This window comes from Equus caballus, chromosome 10 (assembly GCF_041296265.1).
Source record: "Equus caballus isolate H_3958 breed thoroughbred chromosome 10, TB-T2T, whole genome shotgun sequence".
Taxonomy (NCBI): Eukaryota; Metazoa; Chordata; class Mammalia; order Perissodactyla; family Equidae; genus Equus; species Equus caballus.
The window spans coordinates 22202847-22223065 of record NC_091693.1 but is presented as its reverse complement, the minus strand read 5'-3'; the positions used below and the strand labels follow the sequence as shown (position 1 = coordinate 22223065).

At 39.8% G+C, this 20219-nt stretch overlaps 1 protein-coding gene and 1 long non-coding RNA gene across 2 annotated transcripts; one reads left to right on the top strand and one right to left on the bottom strand.

Annotated features, from left to right (window-relative positions):
• Window positions 1-1718: 1718 nt before the first annotated feature.
• Window positions 1719-17403, bottom strand: ZNF614 (zinc finger protein 614). Its single transcript, XM_014730296.3, is given in 7 exon segments — window positions 1719-1833; window positions 1835-1969; window positions 1971-3429; window positions 3777-3872; window positions 4151-4277; window positions 10283-10506; window positions 17008-17403. Coding segments are annotated over 6 exon segments (1968 nt in total). The 5' UTR covers window positions 10367-10506; window positions 17008-17403; the 3' UTR covers window positions 1719-1766.
• Window positions 17241-19746, top strand: LOC138915957 (uncharacterized). Its single transcript, XR_011422509.1, has 3 exons — window positions 17241-17728; window positions 18712-18757; window positions 19472-19746. It is a non-coding gene; the product is annotated as an uncharacterized lncRNA (long non-coding RNA).
• Window positions 19747-20219: the final 473 nt, after the last annotated feature.

The window sequence follows — 20219 nt, the reverse complement described above, 5'->3', positions numbered from 1 at the left end:
GAGGATGTGGAACAACTACATTTCATACACTGCTGGTGAGAATGTAAAATAGTATAGCCACTCTGGAAGAAAGTTTGGTAGTTTCTTATAAAGCTAAACACAACTTACCATATGTAATCACACACCTGAATATTTATTATAGAGAAATGACAACTTATGTTGCACAAAACTCTGTATGCAGATTTCAGCGCATCTTTATTTCTAACAGTTGAAACCAGGTAACAATACAAGTCTCTTTCAAGACTGAAGGGGTAAACAAACTGGGACACCCAGTATGTATGCTACTCACTAATAAAAATAAAACTACTCTTCACCAACACAAATGTCTCAAGAGCAATTTGCCAAGTGACAAAAACATGAAAAGCTTACATGCTCCCTATTAATAAGAAATTATAAATTTGTATAAATACAACTTATATAAAATGTATAAAATCCAGTTATAAAAAGGATTTTTATAACATTCATGAAATGACAAAAATATATGGGGGGAAGCAGATAAGTGGTCACAAGGGGTAGGTGTGGATAGAGTGTGTGAACATAAAAAGGACAGCAGGAGCAAGTTTGTGTTAAACAGTCTTACATCCTGTTTGTGGTGGTGGTGACATGAATCTGTATACATGATAAAGCTTCTTAGAATTACAAACTAAAAAAAAAAAAAATTTCATGTGAAATCCAAATAAGATGAGTTGTTTAGTTCACAGTCTAATACCAACGTCATTTTCCTGAATTTGATAATAAAATATGGTTACATAAAACGTTTTTACTGAGAGAAGCTAGGGAAAGGACACTAAGGAAGTCTCTGGACGGCGTTTGCATTTTCTCATAAGGTAAAATGACATCCAATTATACATTTTATAAAAATAACATTGAAGGTGGTTCTGTAAAGTATTTGGTTGTATTTATAAACTTAGTTAAGCAAGTGCAAATACGTCTTCATCTTCAGTTTCCTTTTAAAGTCGTTCAGTATGCTAAATATACAAGCAAATTCAGAGCCAAAGAAAGAGCTAATCACACATTATGGAGGTAGGCATAGAACTCTCCAGAGAACAAACACTCCTTGATGGTGTTCAGCAATCACAAGGAGTCAGTGATGAGGAAAGCAGACTACTTTTGAAAACAATGGAATTGACAAGGCAACTAGAAAGGAGGTTCAAAGTACTGTCTGAACATGACATCAGGTGAATTATCTGATGTATGAGGTTAGACTTCTAACAAGCACTCAAACATTTATCATTTTCACAGGACTTCATGAGTTCTCTGATACCTGACTAAAGGTGCTCCACAGTTAGCATGTTCATCAAGTTTTAACTTCTATATGGTTTCCTCACAAATGAGGAGGAAGAATGGATCACTGAAATCTTGCCATACATGTTGTCCTCTTAAAATTTTTCTCCAGTGTAAACTCTCGACACTCACTGAGGTCTTCTTTCTGGGTATGGTTTTCCCATGGTCATCATATATATATATATTCTTAATCATATTTCTATCAATGATGAGCTCACTGATGATCTATGATGATCCCTGATAACAATGTCTCTCCACAGAAGGCTTTCCTAGTCTCTGCATTCACAGAATTTGTCTCAGTATATACTTTTCAGACATAGAACGAAGTTAAAAGTTTTGCTCAAGGCATCTCAACCTTGAATGTATCAAAGTTTTTCCAACATGTTTTCACTGACAGAAAATGTGAGGTAAGGATCACTAAAGGCACTACCATATTCACTGTATTCACCACGTTTATCTCCAGGGCAAACCCTTTAATCTCCTCAGGGCACACATCCCACAACAGGCAGTACCACGGCTATATCCCGATCCGCCTGAAAGACAGATGTTTAATGAAGTCTTAGATGCCACGGAAGGCATTTCCATGGTTACTGCATTAACAGGGTTTTTGTTCTGTGTGACTTCCCTCATAAGTAATGAACTCTGGTTCTCTCTTAAAGGAATTTCCAACTTGACTGAGTCTACCCATTTCTCTTATGTGCATTTTTTTATGTTTAACAAGGTTTGACAAGTGGGAGAAGGTTTTCTCACAATCACTGCACCCATAGGGTCTCTCCCCTGTATGAGTTCTTTGATGTACATTGAGTACTGACTTTGTAGTGAAGGCTTTCCCACAGTCACTGCACTCATAGGGTTTCTCTCCTGTGTGAATTCTCTGATGGGTAATGAGACCATATTTGTGCGAATAGGACTTTCCACACTCAGTACATACAAAGGGCGTCTTTCCTGTATGACACCTCTCGTGTTGTATGAGGCATATCTTCTGGCTGAAGGCTTTCCCACATTCATTGCATTCATAGGGCTTCTCTCCTGTATGGGTTCGCTGATGTATAATGAGAGTGCGCTTGGTGGTGAAGCCTTTGCCACATTCATTACATATGTAAGATTTCTCTCCTGTATGGGTTCGCTGATGTATAATGAGAGTGCGCTTCACAGTGAAGCCTTTGCCACATTCACTGCATATGTAAGATTTTTCCCCTGTATGAGATCGCTGATGGACAATGAGATTACTTTTCACCGTGAAGCCCTTTCCACATTCATCACATATATAGGGTTTCTCTCCAGTGTGAGTTCGCTGATGTACAACAAGATAGCGCTTCATGGTAAAGCCTTTTCCACACTCACTGCATGTATAGGGTTTCTCCCCTGTATGAGTTCGCTGATGCACAATGAGATTGCTCTTCACAGTGAAGCCTTTTCCACATTCATTGCATACATAAGGTTTCTCGCCACTATGAGTTCGCTGATGTGCAATTAGATAGCGCTTCATTGTAAAGCCTTTTCCACACTCACTGCATATATAGGATTTCTCTCCTGTATGGATTTGCTGATGTACCATGAGACTGCTTTTCCCAGTGGAGCCCTTTAAGCATTCATTGGTTGCAGACGGTTTGTCTCTTGTATGAGTTTTCTGATGTTTCGTGAATGTGGCATTTCTGGAGGAAGATTTCCCACACGGATCACATCCTTGGGGTTTCTCACCTGTAGGAAGGCTCTCACTGTCATTGAGCTGAGACTTCCTCATGCAGGTTTTCTCACCTTCAATGCCTGCCTGGGGTTTCTCTATTTTGTGAATCCCGTGATGCTTAAAGATGAGGAATTTAGTGCTGGCTTGTTTTGCACTTTCAGGGAATTTAATTCCAGGACACAACTGTTCATGATTTTCATGTAGAAAGGATTTCTCATCTCTATTAAATGCAATAAGGTTCTTTATTTCATATCTTCTCTTCTGGTCAACTAAACTTAGACTTGACTTCAAAGCTTTTCTACATAAGTCAAACATACGACTTTGCATTAGGGCAAAATGTGTTTTGCTCAGATGAACAATATTTCTAAATGCATTCTGTTCACTGCATTGTGGCACGCTCTTCAGATATCTTTGGTTTTGAAAGTGCTCTTGCAGATGCCTGTCAACTTTCCCAATTCCTAGGAAAAAAGAGAATAACAAATTCTCTTGTGAGAATGGTATGGAACAAAAGTGCTTAAAAGATGATGCGATGGGGGCTGGCTCTTTATTGTCTACCATATGATCCCGGTATAAAAGAAAATTACAAAGATGTAAGATGAAATAAATACGTATCAGATCCAAGAAGAGACAAGGACTATATTTAAAGGTAAATACCCACAAAGAACAAGAGGTCTCAGGTGGGGAGATGAACATGTGGAGGAGCTGTTTAGGCATCCTAAGACATCCTCACAGCGGTGAGACTTTCTCTGAATGACGACAAAGCGACTTCCACAGCCACTCCCCTTGCTGGTTCTCACTCACTCACCTGGACAGGTTTTAGTCTGGATTTCCTCCTCTATTCTCCACAGTTCATCTCTGTGTTCCAACTTGAAGAGCACATCTGGTTTGGTAGCTTGATACCCTGTTCATGAGAAATGACAGAAGACTCAGATACAGTGATTTGGGGTATAGTATGTCAAGATGGGAAAATACCACATTTTAGAGACAAAACAACTTCTCCTATGCAAAATAAAAGTTCTCTTTGAGGATAGAGGAGATTACACCCCTTCATTTGAGGCCAGAGAAAGGACTGAAAATCTCTCTCTTCAGAAGACCACAGTGACTGCAGAGCTCTCATCAAGCGACAGACGAAAGACCAGTGACAGGGCACCTCTAAGTGACACAGGGAGCTGTCCTCACCCAGCGACACCAGATTGTGATAGTTCTCCAACATCACGTCTCGGTACAGGTCTTTTTGAGCAGGGTCCAGGAGCTGCCACTCCTCCCAACTGAACTTCACAGCCACATCCTCCAATGTCACCAATTCCTGTAATAACACAGTCCTGCTTAATATGATGTGAATTCCTTTTATTAATATGGAAGAGGCATGAGGGAAGTTGTTCTAATTTTTACCGCATAGCTGTATCTATATCCTTTCCTCAAACACATTTTAGTAGAAGCAAAATCCTATCTTACTATCTATATATTTTACCAACTATTTCCAAATGCTAAAAACATGCAAATAACATCAGCATAAATAAAATATTCCTCCATTATAATGAAACTTCACAGCCAATATGAGAATCAACCATGATCAGACTCCATATCCAGAATTTACAAGACAGTGGGGTTTTTTTTTTTGAGGAAGATTAGCCCTGAGCTAACATCTGTAGCCAATCCTCCTCATTTTACTGAGGAAGACTGGCCCTGAGCTAACATCTGTGCCCATCTTCCTCTATTTCATATGTGGGATGCTGCCACAGCACAGCTTGACAAGCTTGACAGGTGGTGAATAGGTCCACACCCAGGATCTGAATCGGCGAAGCCTGGGCCACTGAAGCAGAATGTGCGAACTTAACCACTGTGCCACCGGGCTTGCCCCTTTTTTTTTTCTTTTCAAGGCAGTGTTTTTAATAAACATAAAAGAATAAAAGAAACTATACAAGATATGTCTAATGCCAAAAAGATTATTAAAGTTGATTAGAAAGATTTGGGAAAAAAAACTTTAATAGACAAACATATTTACAAATACATATATTAATGGACAGATTAACAGCATTATTAGATATACTGTAGTGAACTGGAATATATAACTGAAGAAATTACAGGAAATGCAGTACAGAGAGAAGAGAACAATGTAAGGAGGAGGTTGATAAGTACAAAGTGTAGTGTCAAAAGATCTAACGTACGCCTACTTATAGTTTCTGAAGGAGAAAAGAGAGTAACGCAGAAGCAGCATCCAAAGGTCTAAAAGCTGAAAAATTTCAAGACTGATTAAGCACGCCAAACCTCAGATTCAGGAATCTCAACAAATTCCAAACAGGAAGTCTATACCTAGACACATCTGACTAAAACAATAATACACAAATGTAAAGGGAAACTATAAAAGCATCCAGAGACAAATGACAGATGACTTACAACAAATGATGGAATTCAGAAAAAAATGGCATACCATCTTCAAAGTCCTGATTTTTGTGCCAAAAAAGGCCATTTGGTATTGAAACATACAACTCTCCTCGTGGAGTCCTCGACAGCATCATCTCCTCCCAGCTACAATGTATGATAATACTCAACAGTATGGCCTATCAAGGAAGTCCACCTAAATCTGTGTCCAGTTTTTACTGAGGCTTCATTATATATGCACGATTTACTGAATCACTGACCACGTGGCTGAACTCAATCTTCAGGTCCTTCCCCTTCCTGGAGGTCGGATTGATATCACATGGTCAAAGCCATGACCCTCTAGTCACATGGTAGTTTTTCTAACCTGGACAGCTCCCATTTTGAGTTCTCTCATTAGCACAAATTATCTAGGGCCCATATGAATCACCTCATTACCATAAACTCTAAAGTGTGGGCCCAGTGGCCCAGGATGAATAACAAAGATACTCCTATCACATGGGTAATACCAAGGGTTTAGAGGTTACCTCTCAGGAATCAGAAATAAAGGTCAGTCAAATTCCTTACTATACACTAGGTATTTATGGCCCTGTGTAGTACCCTTTCCTTGATAATGGGCTGGCCTAGTGAACTGTTTCTAAAGAAAAGAATACAGTACAAGTGACGAGATGCCACTTTTTTTACAATTAGGCCACATATGACTTCCATCCTACTAACAGAATCTGTCCTCTGATGACTTTGACGAAACAAGTTGGCACGTTGGGGAGGCCCATGTGGCAAGGAACTAAGAGTGTTCTTACATGAGCAGACAGGTAGAAACTGAGGACCTCATTTGATCAGCCCTTCTGGAAATGAAGCCTGCCAACAACCACATAAGTAAGCTCAGAAATGCATCCTGCCCCATTTGAGCCTTCAAATCAGACTCCATCCTGGCTGACATATTGACTGCAGCCTCATGAGAGATTGTGAAAAAAAGTACCCAGCAGTGATATGATATATAAATATTTGATCTTGTCCCTGGTTCCTGGTACACAGCTCCTACAATGCTTAGAATCTCCAGTAACAAGTGTTTTTTGTATGCTAATGAGATGACCGGAAGCCACGCCCCTAGATAGCTTCAGGATGAGGGCTGGTTGCCAGAACAAACCACGTGATTAAAGGGTTGGAAATTTCAGCCCCACTCTCCAGAGTGTGGGGCTGGAGATTGAGCTCAATTACCAATAGCCAATGATTTAATCTATCTTGCCCAAGTAATGAGATCTCCATAAAACCCCCAAAACTACAGGTTGGCAAGCTTCCAAGTTGGTAAACACATTTAGGTACTGAAAGGATGACACACCCCCACATCTTTCCCTACACATCTCTTCCATTTACCTGTTCCTGATTTGTATCCTTCATAATAAACCTGTAAATCTAAGTAAAGCACTTTCTTGAGTTCTGTGAGTTGTTCTAACAAATTATCCAACCTGAAGAGGGGACTGTGGAAATCCCTGATTTATAACCAGTCAGTCAGAAGTACAGGAGGCCAAGGACTTGTGACTAGCATGTGAAGTGGGGGTCACTATTGCAGGTCTGGACCCTAAAATCTGTGTAATCAGATGCTAATTCCAGGTACCTAGTGGCAGAGAACTGGAGAAGTGGTGTTGGAAAAGAGACCACCTATTTGGTGTCAGGAGGAAAAAACCTTATCACTTGCTGTCAGAAGTGTGAGTAAAAACAATACAGACCAGCTAAGCCATGCCAACCAATATTACTGACCCACAGAAAGGGAGAGATAAAAAATGTGTTGTTTGAAGCTGCTAAGTTTTGCAGTAATTTGTTAGGCACCTGTCAGGGGAAAATTCACTTCTATTTTCCTTTCAACACTCACAGAGAACACTTCTGTGACCAGACTTCTATGATCTTAGCGTGGGTTTTCCAGACCAAGAAATTCTGGCACTAACTGTCTGAAGTTAGAGCAGACCCCACAGGTTAAGGGCTCGGTCCCACAAGACTGCCCCTCATTTCAGACACCAATCCCAAGTAAGGGTCTTCGGGTAACTCACTGAGTTGGCTACAAATCAGAGGTTCCCATAACTTTCTCTTTGGGTTCGATCATTTGCTAGAACAGCTCACAGAACTCAAGGAAACACTCCTTATGTTTACTGGTTTATCATATAATATTATAAAGGATATGGATGAACAGTCAGATGAAGAGGTACATAGGGTGAGGTCTGGAAGGGTCCCAAGCCCAGAAGCTTCTGCCCCTGTGGAGCTGGAGTGCACCACCCTCTGTGGGTGCACCAATCCAGAAGCTCTCTGAACCCTGTACTTGTATGGAAACCTCATCACATAGGCATGAACTAATAACTGATTAACTCATTATCCAGCTCCTCTCCCCTCTCTGGAGGATGGGGATGGGGCTGAAAGTTCCAAGCTTCCAAGCTTGGTCCTTCTGGTGACCAGCCCCCATCCAGGAGCCATCCAGGAGCCCACCCAGTCACCTTATTAGAACAAAACACAGTCCTATCACCCAGGAAACTACAAGGGATTTAGCAGCTCTATGTAAGATGCTCCTATCACCCCCGCCACTCAGGAAATTACAAGGGTTTTAGGAGCTCTGTGTCAGGAACCAGGATAAAATACTAAATATTAGCAGGAACCAAGGGCACAGACCAATATATGTATTTTTTATTATTTCACAGCACCAATAGATAATGAATAGGACACAAACTTTTCCAGAAAGAACTTACAAAAGAAGAGAAGAAAATATAGACTGCCTACAACACAAGTAAAAAGCCATAAAGAAAAAGACTGACAAATTTTAATTTAAATCAAAGATAAAACTTTTGCATGGGAAAACATATTAAGAACAAAAGCTAAAAGACAAGTAAGAGTCTAGAAAAATATCTGTAACAAACAAAAGGATCAACATGCAGTCAAGATAAACAACTATACATCAGTAAGACAAAAAAACAATTTTTAAAATGAGCAAAGAATGAGGACCACATACGGCAAAAGAAATAATCCAAAGGAGCAACAGAGATGAGAAGAATCTGAACCCCACTGGTGATTAGGAAAATGCAAAATAAAATAAGGCAAAAGAATATTGGATCATACAGATTGTGGAAAATATGCAATTTGATTAGAAAATAACAAGTGTTGGCAAGATTTGGGGCACTGGATGTTCTTACATACCACTTTTTACACACCAGGCACTCTTCTAAAGTCTTTGTAGATTAACTCATTTTATACCCTACATTATCATTAGATGCCATTATCATTATTCCTATTTTACAGAAGAGAAAACCCAGGTGTGTAATGGCTAAATGAAGTCGGCAGTCACACAGCTGGCAATTGGCTCCAGAGCCAACACTTTTAACCATAACACTAAATTGACCATAACCTGGAACAGCCATTTGGACAGCAACTGGAAGGATACATTAAAATGTAAAATGACCACACCCACTAATTGATTTCTTTCTAGCCACTCTGAAGAAATACGGATAGAATTTCACAAAAAGTCATTAACAAGGAAGATGAAGGCATGGGACCAAGTTTATAGTTATTGTAGCATTAAGAGTTTGGGGGGCCGGCTCCGTGGCCGAGTGGTTAAGTTCAAGAGCTCCGCTGCGGCGGCCCAGGGTTTGGATCCTGGGTGCAGACATGGCACCGCTAGTCAGGCCACGTTGAGGCAGCGTCCCACATCCCACAACTAGAAGGACATGCAACTAAGATATATACAGCTGTGTACTGGGGGGGTTTGGGGAGATAAAGTAGGAAAACAAAAAAGATTGGCAACAGTTGTTAGCCCAGGTGCCAATCTTTAAAAAAAAAAAAGGTAAAAAAAAAAAAGGGAGCTAAGAATTGGATTTTTTTTTTTTTCTTGAGGAAGATTATCCCTGAGCTAACTGCTGCCAATCCTCCTCTTTTCTGAGGAAGAGTGGCCCTGAGCTAACATCTGTGCCCATCTTCCTCTACTTTATATGTGGGATGCCTACGAGAGCATGGCTTGCCAAGCAGTGCCATGTCCACATCTTGGATCCGAAATGGCGAACCCCAGGCCACCAAAGCAGAATGTGTGCACCCAACTGCTGTGCCACCAGGCCGGCCCCAAGAACTGGATTTAAACACAGAGAAAGACTCCACTTTCACTCCACTCTGAGATGGAGTGCAAGTTATCAAGCAAACCCTGTAGATGCCAACAACCCAAGCCCTTACTAGAGAAAATTACTTTCAACCCACTACTGCTGAATTTCTACTCAAACTCTACTTCAGCTACTTGTTCATGGAGCACCATTTGAGAGTCATGCCACCTTTTAATTTTTCTAGGCCATTTTGGTTTTATTCCTGGATAAAAGCAGACTGCCACAAAGTTGGGTCCCTGGGTCACCAGGCTATGGTTCTCCGAAGAACTGAATCCACCTAGCTCTGCTTAATACATTCCCAGAGGAGGCTCTGAGGCCCTCTCTAAGAAACAGCTGTAGGAAATCTGCTTTTCCACTTACCAGAAGGCTGTGGTTAAGGATATGGTCCACTGACCCCCTCTAGGGAAATCCATCAAAGAAATTTCCTGAGACCTAAGTGACATAAACTATTGAACCCCCTAAGGAACAAGTCTGCTTTCTCCTCACAGTCATTGAACATCATATAGCTTTTCATGGTTCTCTGGCTGTGATGTCTGTTAGAGATACAAGACGCAAAGAGACAACTAACGTAACCCAGAGGATCCACCACAGTCACACATTATATTCCAACATTAGTCATTTACTATGACCCCTATGAACAATATATTCCTGATCCCACTTCGTCCTGATTTTAAATTTAGAGTCTACGTTAATTTCTCCCCAGAACCAATTATCACAATTTATACTTCTTTTACTTGAATTGATTTTTCTCAGGTCACCATAAATTCATCAGAAAACAAAGGAAAGACATAACAAAACAAATCACCTGGGCCTCAATCATTTTCCTCTGTGCTCTGGAAATAGTGAGTGACATGGATTCTAAGTCTTTTGTCTCTCCTGCATCTGTCATGAGGTTCTTATAGGCAGAAATCTTGGTGTCCAGTTAAAGTTGTCCCCAGAAATGAAGATATCCAAGTCCAAGAATCTCCTCTTTCTTCTCTCATTCCTTCACTTGGTCTCTCTTGCTCCTGGGGAGCCAGGACCTGTGGGCTGAAGAGCAAACTGACTTTGAGCATACATTCCCTCTGGGCCCAGGTGTTGTCACTGCTACTGTGCACTTACCTTAAATAAAGGACCCCAATATTGCAACTGTTCCTTTGTTTGGGGCCCCACAGGCATTCGCATCCTTGGGCAATACAACAAGGTTCTAAATGTGTGAAAGGTATGCCTTTCTTTGTGAAGCGGACGTGGCAGACTACAAAGGGGAGGCGGGACAGCAGAAGCAGCAGAGCACTTGCCTCATAGACAGGTGAATTATCAGGCCGATTAATTTTAGGAAAGAGGACGTATGGAAGATGCCAAAGATCTACACATTGTGTCCTTAGAAAGCATGTGTGCCCATGTACTGCTTCCAAAGTACCTTATATGGTCCATGGGCACACACATCTCAGTGTGAAGACCAATGTACTAAGCAAATCATAAACATTGTCTTATTTCACTCTGTGCACTAAAGGATTAACCTGGCCAAAGAGATGTTGGGCTTTTGCCCTCAGCTCCTCTAAGCCCTTAGAATGTCCTGCCTGATAAGAGTGTCTTTGCTTACTTGGGAGGCTTGGGCTATGCAAGATAGCCTATGCTAATGATGTGATTTACAGTGAAGGGCCTTGTACCACATGGTATCAGCTCAACGTCTGGAGGGGCTGAGACTAAGGTCAGCAACACAGGCAGTCAAGCAGGTGTATGTTCAATGAGCCCCAATAAAAACTCTGGACACTAAGGCTTATGTGAGATTTCCCTGGTGGGCAATAATGATAAAGAGGTGTATACATATGAGGAAGATATGATTACAAATCTATACACACCTAATGACAGAGCTACAAAACACATGAAGCAAAAACTGACAGAAAGCTTTAATACCCCACTCTCAATAACTACAACACACACAGAAAATCAGCAAGAATAAAGACAACTTGAACAACATAATCAACTTAACTGACATTTATTTAACACCACCCTCAACAGCAACAAAATATCCATTCTTTTCAAAGGCATATGGAACATTCACCAGGAAAGATCATATGTTAGGATATAAAGCAAATGTCAATAAATTAAATATATATTTCTAACCACAACAGAATTGAATTAGATATCAACTTCAGAATGAAATTTAGGAAATACTCAAACATTTGGAAATTAAACAGCACGCTTTTGAATAACCATAGGTGAAAAAGTAATATATATATTACTTAGATGAAATGGACAAATGCCTAGAAGGAGACAAATAACAAAACTGACAGGAGAGTTTCTAAAAACTTGAATACAAATATAATAAGTAAAGAAACTGAATTAGTAATTCAAAGTCATCTCACAAAGAAAAGCCTAGGCCCAGATGGCTTCACTGTGTGAAGCAAGGATTACCAAGAAATCAAAGCCTGACAAGAAAGTACAGAAAAACAAAACTAAAGACCAATTTCTTCCATGAAAATAGGTGAAAAATCGTTAACAACAGATTAGCAAAACAAATGCAGCATAATAAAAAAAAAATTAGAGACAACAATTAAGGTGGACTTATTCCAAGAATACCAGGTTGGTTTATTGTGTGAAAATATATCATTTATTTTCCAAATAGTCCAAAGTAATACAATAAAGGACAAAACCCACATGTTCTTCTCAATAGATACCAAAAAAGTATGGGACTACAACTAATATCCATTCATGATTAAAACTCTCAAAAAATTAGGAATGGAAGGAGACAAACTGATAAAGGGCATCTACAAAAACCAAAACTAATATCTACCTTATTGGTAAAATTCTGAATATTTTTCTCCTAGAATTCTATCCCTTACTATACTAGCTGTTGTAATAAGTTCAATAGGTAACAAATAAGTAAATACATAAATAAAAATTACAAGCATCCAGATTGGAAATGCAGAGCACCACTGTTGTTATTCATAGACAACAATATAGAAAATCCTAAGAAATACATGCAAAAAATCCCTATTAAAAACAATTAGCAAGTTTAGCCAGGTTGCAGGGTACAGTATCAATATACTAAAGTAAATTGTATATCGCTATATTAGCAACGACCAGCCAAAATGGAAACTTAAGAAGCAATTCCGCGTACAACAGCATCAAAAAGAAAAAAAAAAATACTTAAGAAGAAATTAAAACCAAAGCAAGACTTGTATACTTAAAACTATAAAACATTTCTGAGACAAATTTAAAGAGATATAAATAAATAGACATCCCAAGCCCATGGAGTGGAAAATTCAATATGGTTATGATGGCAATTCTCCCCAAACTGATAGAGAGTCAATGAAATTACTATCAAAAGTACATCAGGAATTTTATAAATATCAAGAAGCTGATTCAAAAATTTACATTAAAAAGCAAAGAACCTAGAATAGCCAAACAAATTGTAAAATAGAATTATAACGTTGGAGTGCTTATACTAGCCTATTTCAAAATTTACTATAAAGCCACAGTAATAAAGATAAGTATTGTACTGACGTGATGATAGATATATAATTCAGTGCAACAGAATTAGAGTTGAGAAATAAATACATGTACAGTCAATTGATTTTCAACAAAAATGCAAGATAATACAATGTGGGAAACGATGGTCTTTGCAACAAATTGTACTGGGACAACTGGATATCCATTTCCTAAGACATGAACCTAGATCTTTACCTCACACCATATATTAAATAATTAAATTTAAATAGATAATAAATTTAAATGTAACAGCTAAAAATATAAACTATCTCAAGAGAATGAGAAGACAAGCCACAGACTGGGAGAAAATATCTGCAAAAGACATATCTGATAAAAGAATATTATCCAAAATAAACAAAGAACTCCTAAAACTCAACAATAAGAAAATACAAATCGATGAAAAAATGGGTGAAAGACCTGAACTGACACCTCATCAAAGAAGATACAGAGATAGCAAATAAGCATATGAAAAGATGCTCAACACCATATGTAATAAGGCAATTACAAATTAAAACAATGAGATACCACTACATACCTATTTAAATAGCCAAAATTCAAAACACTGACACCACCAAATGCTGGAGAGGGTGCAGAGCAACAGGAACTCTCATTCACTGCTGGTAGGAATGCAAAACGGTACAGCCACTTTGGAAGACGGTTTGACAGTTTCTCACAAAACTAAACATACTCATATGATCCAACAGTCACATGCCTTGGTATTTACCAAAATGAGTCGAAAACTTACATCGACACAGAAACCTGTTTATGGATATTTACAGCAGCTTATCCATCCAGACAGCAAAATATTATTCAGGACTAAAAATAAATGAGCTATCAAGCCATGAAGACACAAGGAGGAAATGTAAATGCATGTTATTAAGTGAAAGAAGCCAAACTAAAAAGGCTACATTCTCTATGATTCCAACTACATCATATTCTGGAAAAGACAAAACTACAGAGACAGTAGACAGATCACTGGTTGCCAGCAGCTGGGGGAGGGGAAAGACGAAGAGGCAGAACATAGAGGATTTTTAGGGCAGTAAAACTATTCTGTATGACACTAAATGATGGATACACGTCTTTACACATTTGTCAAAACCCACAGAATGCACAACATCAAGAGTGAACCCAAACGCAAACTATGCACTTTAGGTGATAATGATTTGTTAATATAGGTTAATTGATTTTAACAAATATACCAGTCTGGTACAGGATGTTGCCAGTGGGGAAGGTTGTGCATGTGTGGGAACAGGGGGTACATGGGAACTCTATGTACTCCCTACTCAATTTTGCTATGAATCTAAAACTGCTCTAAAAAATAAAACCCTACCCATATGTATATCTATCTAACACACACACACATAAACACACACTATCTTAGAGGAAACACAGGACACATTTCTCTTGACCTTGGTTAGACAGAGAATTCTCAGACATGTCACCAAACCAGAGAGCCATAAAAGAAGAAAACTGATAAACTCAACTTGTATTAAAATTTTGCACATCAAAAGACACTCTAAAGAAAAAGGAAAAGGTAATCTATAGATGGAAAGAAAATATTTGCCATTCATGTATCTGATAAAGGACTTGTATCCCGACCACAGAGAGAATTCTAAAAATCAACAATAAGAAAACACAACAGAAAACTGCAAAAGACTTGCACAGATACTTTACCAAAGAAGATATGGATGGCAAATAAGCACATGAAAAGATGCTCAACATCATTAGGTAAAGACGAATTAAAACCACAAGATATTGCTCCACACCTATTAGAATGTCTAAAATTACAAAGAATGATGATACCAAGCACTGGCAAGGATGTGGACACAAGAACAACCATACACTTCTGGTGGGAATACAAAGTACAAGCACACTGGGAATGAGTTTAGCAGTTTCTTAAAAAGTTAAGCATACATCTACCACACGATCTAGCCATTCATCTCCTCGAGATTTATCGGAAAGGAAAACCTATGCAAATATAGATTTGAACATTAGTCATCACAGAAGCTTTATCTGTAACAGCTAAAAATTGCAAACTACACAAATGCCCAGCAACAGGTGAATTAGTAAACCCTCCAGAATGAATTGATAGCCCTACAATGGAATACAAAGCAACAAAAAGGGACTATTGAGACACACAGGGATGAATCTCAGAATATTAATACTGAGTGAAACAAATCAGAATAAAAACAAGTCACAGTGTATCACTGCATTTAAATAAAACTTTAAAAAATAGAAATTAACTTATAGTAATGAAAAATAGATCAGTGGTTGCTCGGGGAGGGGTGGGGAAACATGAAAGGGATGGATTACAAAGGGACACAAAGAAATTTCTGGAGGTGATGGGTATGTTCACTATCTTCATTGTGGTGATAGTTTCAAGAGCATATACGTCAAACTTACCAATCTGTACGATTCGAATATGTGCAGCTTATTGTATGTCAACTTTGCCTCAATAAATCACTTGGGAAAAAAGGGGGAAACTTAATGGTAATTATAATATAGACAGAGCTCAAAAATATTATGCTAGATGAAAAAAAGGTAGCCACAAAAGACTACAGATTTAATGATTCTGTTTATATGAAACGTCCAGAAATTGCAAATTAATAGAGGCAGGAAGATGATCAGCGGTTGTGCTTGCTGGGGGTAGGAGTGGAGACCGAGGCCATGGAAGACCAAGAACACTTTTTGGGGTAACGGAAACTTTTTAAAATTAGATTGTGCTGATGGTTGCAGAACTCTAGAAACTCAGCTAAAATCATTGAAGTGTATACTTACACTGGGGGAATTTTATGATATGTGAACGAAACCTCAGTAAACTAACAACAACAAAAAAGACTTCCTTTTCTGCAGCACCAAGAGGGAATGAAAAAACAGGAACTGTAATTGCAAAAAAGTCTCAAGGAAAAGTTTACCCTGGACTAAACATAGCCAGAAATCTCTGGGACCAAAAAAAAGGGCACGAGAAAAGTTTAAATGGAGTGGGAAAATCTGTGTAATCCGAAAGTCAAAATGGATTACTGAAATTATCCTTGAATACTTTTGAATATTTTTATGTCAATACTACTCACATTAACGAATGCATTTGACTCCAGGCAACACGCCACCGGTTCAACAACCTATGCTGACACTATTAAAAATGTCATGGCAACTATTAAAAAATGTATAAAATATCACCTCATATGTTGAGGATGAGAAATTAAGAGACACAATTGTCCTCATGTTTATACAGATAATCATAAATGTAAAAAAAAGTAACATTAAAAAAAAGGTCTAACTGCGAAATAGAATATAGGGTAAAGGAGATGCTTTTACTTGAGTTAGTATGACCCTAAAAGAAAACGTCCAAAGAAGTATAATAAATTTGGACGCAAGGATAAAAACTACATCTTTAATAGTAAACATATCACTAGATCACTCGGAATCACACTGAATTTTGAGGGGACAGTGAGAAGAGTGGTGATGCGAAGAGACAAAAAGGTTTTAGTAAGGTCCTCGAGGGCAGACTTGAACTTGAAGGAGGGAACGGCTCTGGGTTAACCGGGGAAATGCAGCCTTCAAGTCTGTTTCCGGAATTCGAGGTTGGAGCCTGAACCTACCGATTCTCCGGGGGCCCTGGACCTCCTCGAACACCGACAGCCCCCACCAGGCGTCTCTACGACCGAGTCCTATAGTCAGTGGCGTATTAAACCCCAAACATGCCCAAGAAACCAACAGGGACCTCCCCGTAACCCAGGCTTCTCTAACACGGAGCCCCAGATTAAGTCGCGAACCTTGAAGAGACCCAAGTTCACTGACACAAACTTTCCACCCCAGTTCTCAACCACTGAGTCCCACAAGCCGAGGGCTCCACGTGGACCTCAACCCTGACCGAGTCGGCCTCTCGAAGGATGATTTCTTCAGACCCTCAATCACTGAGCGCCAAAGGCCCCATCACTTAACGCCCAGATCTCTCAGGGAGTGAATCCAAACCAAATCCCAGCTACAGTCCTTCACACAGGCTCGCGTGTCACCGTCCCCCCAAGGCCGGCAGTGCAAGTCCGGAACCCGACTCACCAGATCCCGAAGCTGTCTACACATCCGTGGCAGCGACTAAAGGCTGAGCCCACGTCCGCAACCACTTCCTACTCGGACGCCCTGCTTCGCGATCCCTGAAGACGCTGACCGGCTGGGACCCAACAGTCCGCCGAGGACCCTGGCGCGCTGCCGGATTTCCGAGTTCCGGCTGCAGCCCCGCTCTATGACGTAACATGGCCACGCCTACTTCGACGTTTCTGACGGGAGGGGCCATAACGGCTGTGGGGAGAAATCCAAATCATTCCCGGCCACCTCAATGCTTCTACCTCGTCGTTGCGAGGAACGGACAACAATGCTGTGCTAACTGCGTAAGATTTCAGAGGCCGGTGCCTATTCAAGGCCAGCATGGCGCGTTCAGCCAGCTGGGGGAACGAAGAAAGATGGCGGCGCCCGTTGTGCACTTTACGTCTGAGACGTTAGGCCGCAGCGCCGTGGGCGCGGCCATCTTAGAGGAAAGCGTTCGTCCGTACGGCAGAGGGCCCCACGCCCCGCACGACTTGGGAAGATAAAATTTGCAGAAGCCGAGATGTCACTGGAGAGGCGGCGGTCAAAGGGTCGACAGAAGCAGTGGTTATTTAAAGTCTGTTTGGGGAGAGAGCGGTTGTGTGTGGAGTAGATAAGGCAATAGGGCGGAGCTCCACAAAAATGCTAATATGTACCCACATGGGAGTGGATCCACAGCGACCTCTAGTGGGGAAAGGTAATGAAGGTGCAAATATGTGTACATGGTTTTTCCCAAAAATAAATGACGGGCTGGGGCAATTGAGAATATGAAATTATGAGATAATGTAATTACACTTTGTATAGTTCCCAAATTAAAAAAAGATCACACTTTAAAATGTTAGTTATTTTATGCAGGCGTGGGAGGCTTGATTGTATTTAAGTAGATACTCCCTTTTTAGAAGAGAACCTGGATCCAATTTAAATTTTTCATTCTCTTTGACCCCGCAGTTCTAATTCCAATAGTTAATTTGGTAAAAAGTTTTCTTAATATGAACCACAGGGGTTTTTGTAGTTTAGAAAAAGTGAAAAGCCTAAATGTACATTGGTAGATGAATATTTTGGTAAATTATAGAACGTCCACTCAGCATTAACAGTATATAGCAATTAAAAAGAATACTACAATTTTCAGTATAAAAAAAGAAAGATAACTATATTCTCAGAGGACAAAAAACACATCTGCAGGATAATATATATATCATGACCCCATTATGGGGGAGAGGGGTGTCATAAACATTTGTCATTTTGAAAATTGTTAATAAAAAAATAAGTAAAATTGGTTAAATACCACATTTAGTTTGGATTACTTTAGGTTTTGTGCTAACTGGTAGAGAATGTCAGAAGTTTTCACATTCCCAATTTTTGCAATTCTCCATTAATACATTTTTGTATCATAATTATGTATTATTTTAGTATTATTAAAAGATAATTTTTTTAAAGTTTTAGAATATTTGATGATGTAGACTTCATAATATAGTAAATGTAACATAGACTAGTCTCATTTTTTAAATAAAATAAATATACTTACATACATTTGAAAATGGGAGAATATACTGTGAACAATGCTTGACTCAGGTACAATTATGGATGATTTAAAATTTCATTTGCTTATATGTTTTCTAATTTCTATACATTAAGAATTTGTTTTCATAATTTCTTAATAGAGTATTATATTCTCTTCAGGGATTAAATTTCAGCCCCATTCACTTGGCATGTCAAGCTCTGAAAGGTAAGCTCAGCATCTGGTGGGCGGCAGAGCTCAGAGCAGCCTGGGCAGCCCGTCCTGGGATCCTGACTGATCAGTTTCAGGAGCGAGCTGATCTGATCTTGCCATGACAGCATGTGTAGGTTCACAGGACAAGAAGTAGAAAGGATCAGAGGGCCAGACTGGTGGAGTGCTCATTTCTGATTCTTTCCCATAGAAGATCTGCCTCGAGTCCATCCGGTTACAGTGTGGGGGTGGTGATAGGAGCACTAGTCCAGGATTTAGGGCAGAGATGTTCGAATTTAAATAGAGATCAGAAAGCTCATTTTGTAAACCCAGAGTCCTGGGCCCCAGTTCCAGAGGTTCTGGTTTAGGAGGTCTGGAGAGTGACTCAAGAATTTACATCTTTGACAAGACAATCCTTTCTCAGACAATCCTGAGGCAGGAAGCCCCAAGAAAACACTTAGAAACAGATGACAAATAAAAATGGCAAGCAATAGGATATATTGGAGCATACGAGGAAGCCATTTGGTATAAACCTACTTCGGCCTGACTTTGTTTTTTCCAAAAGGGCCTGACTGTGGCTATTGAGCACGCATTGCATATCTGCTTAGACATTTCCTATGGCCAGAACAAAGGCCCTTGAGATAAAGGTGCAAATTCCCCCCACATTGGCATTTCCTTAGGGATAAGCATTTTTCCTTAGGCTAGGAACTGATTGCTGCACTCACCTCCCAGCTCACCTGTGACCACCCAGCTGGAGACAACAGACTGCCACCCTGCTGCGTTCACTGAGACAGAAGACCTACCTGCTGTTTCCATCAATCGCCGTGCCGACAGAGCAGTCTCACCACTATCGTAAAAGGGACATTTCAATCCTATGTGAAACATCCTCTCTGGGGGTATATAACCAGTCTGTGCACTCCACTTCTTTGGTGCCCTTTCTTTGGGAAGAAAGGCCCCGGGTTATAATCCTCAGATTTAAGCTCAGAATAAACTCACCCAAATTTTCATTTATAGATTGGTTATGGATTATTTTCGTCGACACAGACCTGCAGTGTTCCTGGCTTACAAATATTATGCCGGCTGGCTTCCCTCAGTACACTTAGGTGTTGGTTCAAATTACATCTGCCCAGAACAGCTTTCCTTGAAAGACCTTACTAAAACAGCTCCTCCAGAACAACCTGTGTCCTAGGCTTGATATTTCTTCATAGCATTTATCAGAACTGACCTGCTATTGTGTATTTATTTTACTCAATCTCCTGCACTAGACTGCATGCTCCTTAAAGGCCATGACTTTGTCTGTTTTCTTTATTGATGTGTCTCCGTGCCTGGCACAGTGTAGATACTCAAAAATATTTTTAAAGGAATGGATTACTCAACATGGAGTTGGGGATTGAATTCTGCCACAATACTGTAAGATAAATGTCCCCCATTTTTTTTTTTTTTTTGCCAAAAGCAGGACTCACCCTTTGTAAACTGGATT